The sequence below is a fragment of the Propithecus coquereli genome, unplaced genomic scaffold (genome assembly GCF_000956105.1).
Source record: "Propithecus coquereli isolate 6110/MARCELLA unplaced genomic scaffold, Pcoq_1.0 Scaffold289, whole genome shotgun sequence".
Lineage (NCBI taxonomy): Eukaryota > Metazoa > Chordata > Mammalia > Primates > Indriidae > Propithecus > Propithecus coquereli.
In genome coordinates, this window is record NW_012148496.1 from 922530 (window position 1) to 932904 (window position 10375).

At 40.4% G+C, this 10375-nt stretch overlaps 1 protein-coding gene and 2 pseudogenes across 1 annotated transcript in view; 2 read left to right on the forward strand and 1 right to left on the reverse strand.

Annotated features, from left to right (window-relative positions):
• The first annotated feature begins 3603 nt into the window (after positions 1-3603).
• LOC105813743 lies at positions 3604-4147 on the forward strand (annotated as a pseudogene).
• Positions 4148-5485: 1338 nt separating this feature from the next.
• On the forward strand, positions 5486-6884 carry LOC105813725 (annotated as a pseudogene).
• Positions 6885-8727: 1843 nt separating this feature from the next.
• Positions 8728-10375, reverse strand: part of STXBP3 (syntaxin binding protein 3) — a 58753-nt gene continuing 57105 nt past the window's right edge. The window contains exons 11-12 of the mRNA XM_012648502.1: positions 9718-9866; positions 8728-8941 (exon numbers count right to left, since the gene is read on the reverse strand). Coding sequence (XP_012503956.1) covers positions 8847-8941; positions 9718-9866 — 244 coding nt within the window. The 3' untranslated portion in view covers positions 8728-8846. The remainder of the gene's footprint in view (positions 8942-9717; positions 9867-10375) is intronic.

Here is a 10375-nt window from a genome sequence, read left to right on the forward strand (position 1 = left end):
CCAGCTACTCGGGAGGCTGAGGCAGAAGGATCGCTTGAGCCCAGGAGTTTGAGGTTGCTGTGAGCTAGGCTGATGCCACGGCACTCTAGCCCAGGCAACACAGCGAGACTCTGTCTCAAAAAAAAAAAAAAAAAGATCGATTACCCCTTTAATGACAGAGCACGTTATTATAATAGCTCTTTCCCCCTTTCCTGAGGCCTCCTATCTCCATTGACTCCAAACATTCGATAAACGGTTTCCCAACGCCTAGAGTTTGGCTCAGTGGTGTGGAAGAAGTTGAATCTGTTCCCATTTTAGATTTCTGTGCCAACTAAGGCAGCTACCATTTGTCTAGCTGGCTGGAGAATGGGCTATTTTTTAACTGTGGGGTTTGGAAACTGGTTAGGATACCCTGGAGGAGACAAAGCAGAGGCCCGCCTGCAGATACCTCTGACTTTATGGCTAAATTTACTTTAGGCTATGGCGCTGTGAGGAAGATAGCAAAGACCCATGGCAGTATTCTAAGAGAAAAAAGGGAGCTTAAACTGTGTATGTTCCATTAAATAAAATTAGTGGGAGGCCATTTTTTTGGACAGAACTCCTGCATTAAACCCCAAAAGGCCAGACCAAACGAGAATGGAGTCACTTGTGCTAGGTACCGTGTAATCAAAATGAACTTTAAAATGGGCCGGTTTTCAAAAAAACCTGGAAGATTCACAGTAACCAGTCAGAAGGGGCCCAGTCAACCCGAGCTGGCATAAGAACGTCCCCTCTGCTTTAACCCATACAAGTATACTAACTTTGAGACAACCAATTCACTTTTTGTTCCTTGCTTCTGCTTTCTTCTCCCTTTTTCTGCCTATAAAGCCCACCCCTATGCTCAGCTTGGACACTGAATTTCTATTGCATAGATAGGATGCTACCTGGTTTATGAATCAATAATAAAAGCCAATTAGATCATTAAACTCAATTTGTTGAAATTTTTTGGACAGTTCTAAGAAGCTTCCAGATTTGTCACATATCTAAATTTAATCACAACTGATAATCACAACAGATAACCTGTTTTGTATGCCAAGAATCACTATCCCATCCCCACATTTAAAATTAACACACTTTTCTGGCTTGAAATATTTTTTTTTTTTGAGACAGAGTCTCACTCTCTTGCTTGGGCTAGAGTGCTGTGGCGTCAGCCTAGCTCACAGCAACCTCAAACTCCTGGGCTCAAGTGATCCTCTTGCCTCAGCCTCCCAAGTAGCTGGTACTACAGGTGGACACCACCATGACTGGCTAATTTTTTCTATTTTTAGTAGAGATGGGGTCTCAAACTCCTGACCTCAAGTGATCCTCCTGCCTCGGCCTCCCAGAGTGCTAGGATTACATGCGTGAGCCACCGGACCCAGCCTTGAAGTATTCTTATAAGATTTTTTGGGCTTATCTTTCTTTGAGAATCTGATCAAAGCTATGGGGTCTCCCTTTCCCCATGGAAAATGGATACACACTTACATACAATTTTGCAAAATTTTTAAAAGTTCATGGACACCCTGAAACAAACCCATGGAACCCCAGTTAGAAACAACTACCATTAATGAATTATTCCTAATCCCTTAAATTAACCTTTATAGAAACTTACAATCATTTTTTGATTTAAAAATATGGCCCATCTCTGCTTTATTAAACCATATTCTAAATGTAATTCTACATTTCCTTGATGATTAGGGATTATTACGAACAATCACTGCAATGGACTAATCCAGAAAACAGAGACATAAGCAACGCCCTTAAGGAGTTCTAGAAAAGTGCTAGGTTCAGATTTACAAGGATAATTTTACTTACTGATTCTGTAGCCCTGGCCATCTCCTCCCTCATGCAGTTCTTGCGTGTCAATTCTGACAGACTTTTTCTAATTCTGTTCCAGTAATAAACCAGAAAAACAAGCTTGTTAAGTAACTGTACCCTAATGCTGGTAAGTCAATGGGCTCGGCGTCGCCCGGGAGCAGTGGTGCTGCAAAGCAACAGGCGGCAGAGTCTCCATAGCACAGGGGCCTCTAGGTACTCACTTTTTTTTTTTTTTTTGAGACAGAGTTTCACTGTCTTGCCTAGGCTAGAGTGAGGCTCACAGCAACCTTAAACTCCTCGGCTCAAGCGATCCTCCTGCCTCAGCCTCCCGGGTAGCTGGGACTATAGGCACACGCCACCGTGCCTGGCTAATTTTTTCTGTTTTTAGTTGTTTGGCTAATTTCTTTCTATTTTTAGTAAAGACAGGGTCTCACTCTTGCTCAGGCTGGTCTCGAACTCCTAAGCTCAAGCAATCCGCCCGTCTCGGCCTCCCAGAGTGCTAGGATTACAGGCGTGAGCCACTGCGCCCCGCCTCTGTACACTTACTCTTAAGGTGTGGCGCTGCCCAGGCTGCTTGAAGCTGCCAGCAGGATGCAGCGGGACTGTTTGTAGAGAAGGCTTTTATCTCTGTAAGAGAAAGTTCTAGTCATCAACTTTAGTTAACTCTTAGGTTATGCAAAAGAAAACTCATCTTTTTATCCTTTGTATTGTAATCTGTTAATGAATTACATAAAATAGACCTAACTCATACTAAATATGAATATATGTTTAATACATAAAACATTGTTTTAGTAGTAAAATTTTACTGTAGGAGAATGATATTTCTTGCTCCTTTGATTTTAGAAGAGATCTGTTTGCATCCTGATAGGACTCACAAGGGTACCAAATACCCAGGGCAGAAATGAGGTATGGAAGTGTCACATCTTACACAATATAAACGGCCAGGATTGGGCCCTTTGGGGCTCAAATCCAAGAATTTTGTAAGCTTGTGAACTGCCACTGTGACTCTAAGGCAGCAGAGGTCAAGGGCCTAGGAACAGGATTAATGAAGTTATTTTTTTTTTCTTTTCTGCTAATATGGTTGAACAGTGTGAATTCACTATACTTTTATAGGTACATTTCAAGTGCATTTCAGCAGAAAGCAAAACTGCTTCAGAGATAGTGAATTGGTTTCAATTAGTTGCAAAAACAAAAGTCTTTTTCAGGGTCTTGTTATTAGAACCTGTAATTGCTGATTCTATGGGGAAAAAAATCAGCTTATACTAGGAATTTAAATGAGATGATCTCTTATGTCTTCAAATTCATTAAGATATTTAATAAACACAGGGTCTCTCCAATTCTAAGCTTAAAATATATGTGAAATATAGGATTCAAAGGATGTGATATCAGCATGAAAGAGTGCCTAGCACACAGAAAGCACTAAGTAAGCATTTGCATATTACTAGTTTATTATTGATACTTAGTAAAATAGCAAGCTATGAAATTAATACATCAAAATAAATGTTTTCTCTCTATAAAAAATCTGTTTGAAAAGATCCAATCCACAATGGAACCACAAAAACTATTTTGATAATATGCAGTATCTATATGAAGGTTATAAAGATTTATATGTTAATAGAAAAACCTCGTCCACAGTCAGGCATGTAAACCAGCTAGAGCTGTGGCAATGGCAGTGGCAGGACCCCCACCGTGCCAGGCGTCCAGTGATCCAGAGAGAGCACAGGGGAACGCTGGCTGCAGAGACCCGGTGACAGCGTGAGAGGTATTAGGTTTCGAGAAGTCTGCACTATGCGTGAGTATAAGCTAGTCGTTCTTGGCTCGGGAGGCATTGTAAAGTCTGCTCTGATGGTAGTTTGTTCAAGGAATTTTTGTTGAAAAACATGATCCTACCATAGAAGATTCTTACAGAAAGCAAGCTGAAGAAGATGCACAGTGCATGCTTGAAATCTTGGATACTGCAGGAATAGACTACTTTACAGCAATGAGGATTTGTACAGGAAAAATGAATAAGGCTTTGTATTAGTTTATTCCATCACAGCACAGACCACATTTCATGACTTGTAAGATATGAGACAACAGATTCTTCAAGTTAAAGACACTGATGATGTTCCAGTGCTTCTGGTCAGTAATAAATGTGACTTGGAAGATGAAAGAGTTGTAGGAAAGGAATAAGGTCAAAATCTTGCAAAACAATGGAACAACAGTACATTCTTAGAATCTTCTGCAAAATCAAAAATAAATGTTAGGGATCTTTTATGACCTGGTGTGGCAAATTAACAGAAAAACTCCAGTGCCCGGGAAGGATTGCAAAAAGTCATGTCAGCTGCTTTAGTGTACTATTAATAAATGCATTGTGGCTGGGTGCGACGGCTCACGCCTGTAACCCTAGCACTCTGGGAGGCTGAGGCGGGAGGATTGTTTGAGCTCAGGAGTTCGAGACAAGCCTGAGCAAGACCCCGTCTCTACTAAAAATAGAAAGAAATTGGCAAAACAATTAAAAATAGAAAAAATTAGCCGGGCATGGTGGCGCATGCCTGTAGTCCCAGCTACCCAGGAGGCTGAGGCAGAAGGATCACTTGAGCCCAGGAGTTTGAGGCTGCTGTGAGCTAGGCTGACGCCACGGCACTCTAGCCCAGGCAAGAGAGTGAGACTCTATCTCATACATACGTACATACATAAATAAATGCATTGTACCTCTGGGCCAGGTCTGAAGAACTGTTGCCCAATTCCACAGTGCCAGCACTCTAACTTTGTTAAACCTACCAACATCTTACATGGACTTTCTTGTGGTGGTACCCTTTAAGGGGGAGATGAAATCTACTATATCAGTTTGTATATTCTAATCACTTTCCAGTATCACAAGAGAGATTTTTACTTATGTAATAGTCCTAGAGTATGCAGCGGTAAAACCAGAGGCTACATCCAATATTACTGCTAAGAAACATTCTTTATCCACCAATGTTGTACATGTATGAAAATGGTGTACCCTATACTTTAGCATGCCCCATATTTTGTAATGCAAATCCTAAAAGCACCACTATCTTAGAATAAAGTCCAAAGAGCTCCTAAAAAAAGATTAAGATAAATAAAAAGACATTCTACATTCCCAAATATCAAGTTTCAATATTATAAAGATGCCAATTCTTCCTAAATTAACCTATAAACTTAATGCAAACCCTATGAAAATACCAAAATAACTCCGGGGAACTCAAAAAAATGATACTAAAGTTCATCTAGAAAAATATGATAGCCAGAAAATTTCTGAAAAATAATAGTAACTTAGGCAGGTGGAGTAGGGATTACTTCCACTACATATTAAAACATACCGTGAACGATGAATCGAAATAGGTAAGGAAAAATAAATACGAACTATAGGTCAATAAAAGAGAATCCAGAAACAGACCAGAATACAAATGGAAATTTAGTCTATGATAAAGGTAGTATTTCAGATTAGTTGGGGAAAGAGAGATTATCCAATAAAACCTGGCACAATATCTGGCTATTTAGAAAGAAGTGAAGCTGGATCACTGTTAAATACTGTATCAGACAGGGTTCTGTGGAGGAAACAAACTCCTCTAGATATTTCAAGAAAGGGATTTAACACAAAGAATTAGGTCCTTACAGAATCCACTGAAAAAGCTGTAGGAGCAGAATCTGGAGACTCGTACCCATGAAGCAGGTGATAAGACACTGAAACGTGGGAGTCTGGTTGCTACAAACAACTCCTGTCTGCGGGAGCTTGTCTGTCCACTGGCACATCATTGGCGGAATCTAACCACAGACCCTACTTACCTTAGAGTCTGCAAAACTTCTTGTTTAGCTTTTTATCCCCTCTGGTATGGGGTGGGGAGCATTGGACATTAACATCAAGTGCTAAGAGACAATATCTAGCATACATTCTTAACACAAAAATTAATTCCAGATGGATGAAAGTGTTATCTGTAAAAAATAAAATGAATCTATTAAAATGTTCTAGAAGAGAGAGAGCCCTGTGAAGCAACGCCGCCGCCGCCGGCCTAGTTATCATCACACACGGGGAAGAGCCGCAGCTGCCGCAGCCGGCCCCAGGCACCAGCACCGTAACCAGGAGCAGCCAGCCCCAGGCACCAGCACCGTAACCAAGAGCAGAGGTGCAGGGAGCGGTGGCCTGGGCAGGCTTGCATTGGCGGCGCCTGCCGGCGGGGACAAGAAGGTCATCGCAACAAAGGTTTTAGGGACAGTAAAATGGTTCAATGTAAGAAACAGATATGGTTTCATCAACAGGAATGACACCAAGGAAGATGTATTTGCACACCAGACTGCCGTAAAGAAGAACAACCCCAGGAAGCACCTTCGCAGTGTAGGAGACGGAGAGACCGTGGAGTTTCATGGTGTTGAAGGAGAAAAGGGTGCGGAGGCAGCAATGTCACAGGCCCTGGTGGAATCCAGTTCAAGGCAGTAAATATGCAGCAGACCGTAACCGTTACAGACGCCATCCGCGTCGCAGGGTCCTCCACGCAGTCACCAGCAGAATCATCAGAACAGTGAGCGCGACAGACGCCATCCGCGTCGCAGGGTCCTCCACGCAGTCACCAGCAGAATCATCAGAACAGTGAGCGCAGGGAAGAGAATGGGGGACCGGAGCGTGCTGCTGAAGGCCCGGCAACGCGGCCCCACCGCAGGCGAAGGCTCCCACCTTACTGCATGCGGAGACCCTGTGGGCGTGGACCACAGTATCCCAACCCTCCTGTGCAGGGAGAAGTGATGGAGGGTGCTGACAGCCAGGGTGCGGGAGGACAAGGTAGACCACCAGTAAGACAGAACATGAATCGGGGTTATGGACCCCGGTTCCGCAGGGGCCCTCCTCGCCAAAGACGGCCCAGAGAGGACGGCAATGAAGAGGATAAAGAGAACCAAGGAGATGAGACCCAAGGTCAGCAGCCGCCTCAACGTCGGTACCCCGCAACTTCAATTACCGACGCAGACGCCCAGAAAACCCTAAACCACAAGACAGCAAAGAGACAAAAGCGGCCGATCCACCAGCTGAGAATTCGTCCGCTCCGGAGGCCGAGCAGGGCCGGGCTGAGTAAACGCCGGCTGACCATCTCCACCATCGTCCGGTTAGTCATCCAACAAGAAGAAATGAATATGAAATTCCAGCAATAAGAAATGAGCGAAGATTGGAGCTGAAGACCTTAAGTGCTTGCTTTTTGCCCGTTGACCAGATAACTAGCACTATCTGCATTACCTATGCAGCATGGGGTTTTTATTATTTTTACCTAAAGATGTCTTTTTTGGTAATAACAAACGTGTTTTTTAAAAAAGCCTGGTTTTTCTCAATACGCCTTTAAAGGTTTTTAAATTGTTTCATATCTGATCAAGTTGAGATTTTTAAGAACTTCATTTTTAATTTGTAATAAAAGTTTACAACTTGATTTTTTCAAAAAAGTCAACAAACTGCAAGCACCTGTTAATAAAGGTCTTAAATAACTAAAAAAAAAAAAAATGTTCTAGGCCAGGCGCGGTGGCTCACACCTGTAATCCTAGCACTCTGGGAGGCCGAGGTGGGTGGATCGCTCAAGGTCAGGAGTTCGAGACCAGCCTGAGCAAGAGCGAGACCCCAGCCCCAACAAAAAATAGAAAGAAATGATCTGGACAACTAAAAATATATATATATAGAAAAAATTAGCCGGGCATGGTGGTGCATGCCTGTAGTCCCAGCTACTCGGGAGGATGAGGCAGGAGGATCGCTTGAGCCCAGGAATTTGAGGGTGCTGTGAGCAAGGGTGACACCACGGCACTCTAGCCAGGGCAACAGAGCCAGACTCTGTCTCAAAAAAAAAAAAAAATGTTCTAGAAGAATCCATGGGTGAATTTATAATCTTGGAGTGTGGAAAGTATTTCTAAGTAAAGCATGAAATTCAGAAACCAAAAAGGAAAAGTGACAGATTTATCTACAATGAAAATTAAAAATGGTGCTATCTTCAATATTTTACATCTTTTGATCAGCTGTGTCACTGCTAGGAATTTACATTATGGAAATATTTGTGTAAGTTTGCAAAAGTATGTACCCAAACAATGCAGCATTATTTGTAAGAGCAAAAGTCCGAACACAGGGATATATAAAATCATGGTCTACCATATGACAGAACACTAGGCCAAGTAAAAGGAGAGATTTGAAATAAAGATGTTCCCTTTGTATAACACAAACACATCTGCAGACAAATGCTATCTAACTTTATACATATTACATTTTTTTTGAAAAAGTCATTAGGGGTTATCTCAGGAATACGATGATACTTTTTTTCCTTCTTTGTAACTCTCATTTAGAACTTTTAAACTTCCCAATTCCCCCTTCACCCCAGAAAAAACAAACTAGGTTAATTTTTGTAACTATGTATTTATTTTTTCTTAGAATATTGATGATTATTTTTGGTTTTCTAATTTAAACATACATGATTTCAAAATTACAGAAAATTGTGTTCTTTAGATGTATCTAGTGAGATAGTGAAATCACTCTTATTTATATTAATGACAATTATTTTGTATACCTAAAAGGAATTGTAAATTTCAGTTGAAAGAAAAACTGTACTTACAGGAAATAGTTCTATCATACAATACACATTTACAGTTTTTACTTTTACAGTCTCTTCATTTAAAATCATTCTTTCCCAAAAAACTATACTTCAGCATAAGACACTTAGATACAAGTATCCAGTGAGAAATTAGTATATACATAGGTGGCTGTGAAAAATTACCCACAATGCTAATATAGTCTGCTCCAAAGGTGAAAAAATTTCCTTTCAGAAAGCATTTTAACATTTCTTCCCATCATCTACAAAGCAACAATATTTAAATTATCAAAAATGGCAAATCCAATAACACATAATCAAATAGCCCCTTAAGAAATGTATTTGAAAAGCCATTATTCCCTAAAATATTTACATTGTTTAAATTACATGAAAGCAACATTTTCTTGTTCTATTTTATTTAGTTTAACATATTAATAAGGATCTGTAAAAGCCCCCCCCCCGCCAAAAAAAAGGATGGCTTTATTCATCCTTAAAAAAGGAGACTTTATCCTTGGGTTTGTTCAACATCTTTATATCATCCAACAGCTTTTTGGGTGTTAAAATATGCGTAGAACCTGATAGGAGAAAAGATAACTTTTCAGAGGCCAGTAGTTCAATCAGTTTTCCTCGGTTTAATATATTGTGTTGTCCTTCAAATATGCAAAGTGCAGTAATTTGGGGCAGTTTAACATTTTCTACACGACATCTTCCCGAAATATGCCTACTCTATAACAGTCAATCCTTCCTCTTAGTTGACCATGCTCAGTAACTTCGGAAACACTGCCTATTCCTAATGCTTTGTCTCCTCTGTGCTGGGAGACGGAGGAGCCAAACTGGGGATCACCCTGTCCGCAGAACTGCAACAGCTGTCATTCCCTAACAGAGACCCGCTGAACAGTGCCTCACATCGAGGCCTGACATACAGATCCTGCACCTCCTGAGGCAGGAGACTTTACCTATTGGTGGCTTTGACTAAAATCTTAAAACTCAATTCCACACAGGCTCTGCCAATGTCAGGTCTACATCCACAAAAAATTTGAAACATTTTTCAAGTAGAACTGTATTTATGCATCAAAACTAATAATGAAAGCAAACAAAATCATAGAACATAGTATTTTAAAGGAACAAGCTCATTTCCCCGAAGTCAGAATATTTAAAAATAAAATTATTAAAAAGCCAACCAGGAAAAAATTCTAACATGTCAGATAAAACACTTTCTATGGTTTAAAAAAAACTTTTTTTGTATTCAACAATTTAGTCTTAAATATATAATACAAGATCAAGTTTTATGTGTACATTTTTGTATTTAGAGTTTGCTTTAAAAAATAGAAAAGAGAAAAACAAGTCTTACCAATAATAACTTCACAGGATTTGTGTGCCTGAGAAACTTCATAAGCACAACGCATTTCAGAGTATGTAATTCCTCCAATTACAAAAACAATCAGCTTTGACCCATTTTTTCGGTCTTCTAAGTAATTAGCCCTGGGTTTCTGGCGAGCACTTAAAAGTGAAAAAAAGCAAACATGTTAAAAACATTTACAAAGCCAAAATGCTTGGAGACTTTTTAAAAAGCCTAACCTAATTCGACCAAACTCAAATTTAGTATCAATCACACTGATTTTAAGGAAATGACTTAATTATGGTGTGAATAGAACACCAAGAGTTAGGCAAGACAGCCCATTTCAAGTTTCGATTTTGACAAAACACTACCTTAGCATTTTTACCTATGAAGTAGAGTTCATACCTTTCCTCCCTTATTTCATATTAAGAAATAATATATCTGAAAAGTCTGCAACTTCTTGAAATTAAAAAAAATTAACTAAAATGGCACTGAAACAGTAAGATTTTGAAGGCATGAAGGGGAAGGGGGCAGGTGCTGATGTGGAGGTGATGTGGTACAGGGATGGCTCTTGCTGGAATTCGGGAAGGCATGATGGTACGAGGCTGGGTGTCAAAAGTCAGGTCTGGTTCAGTGCAGTGACTTGGAAATGGAAAAAAAAAAAAAAAAA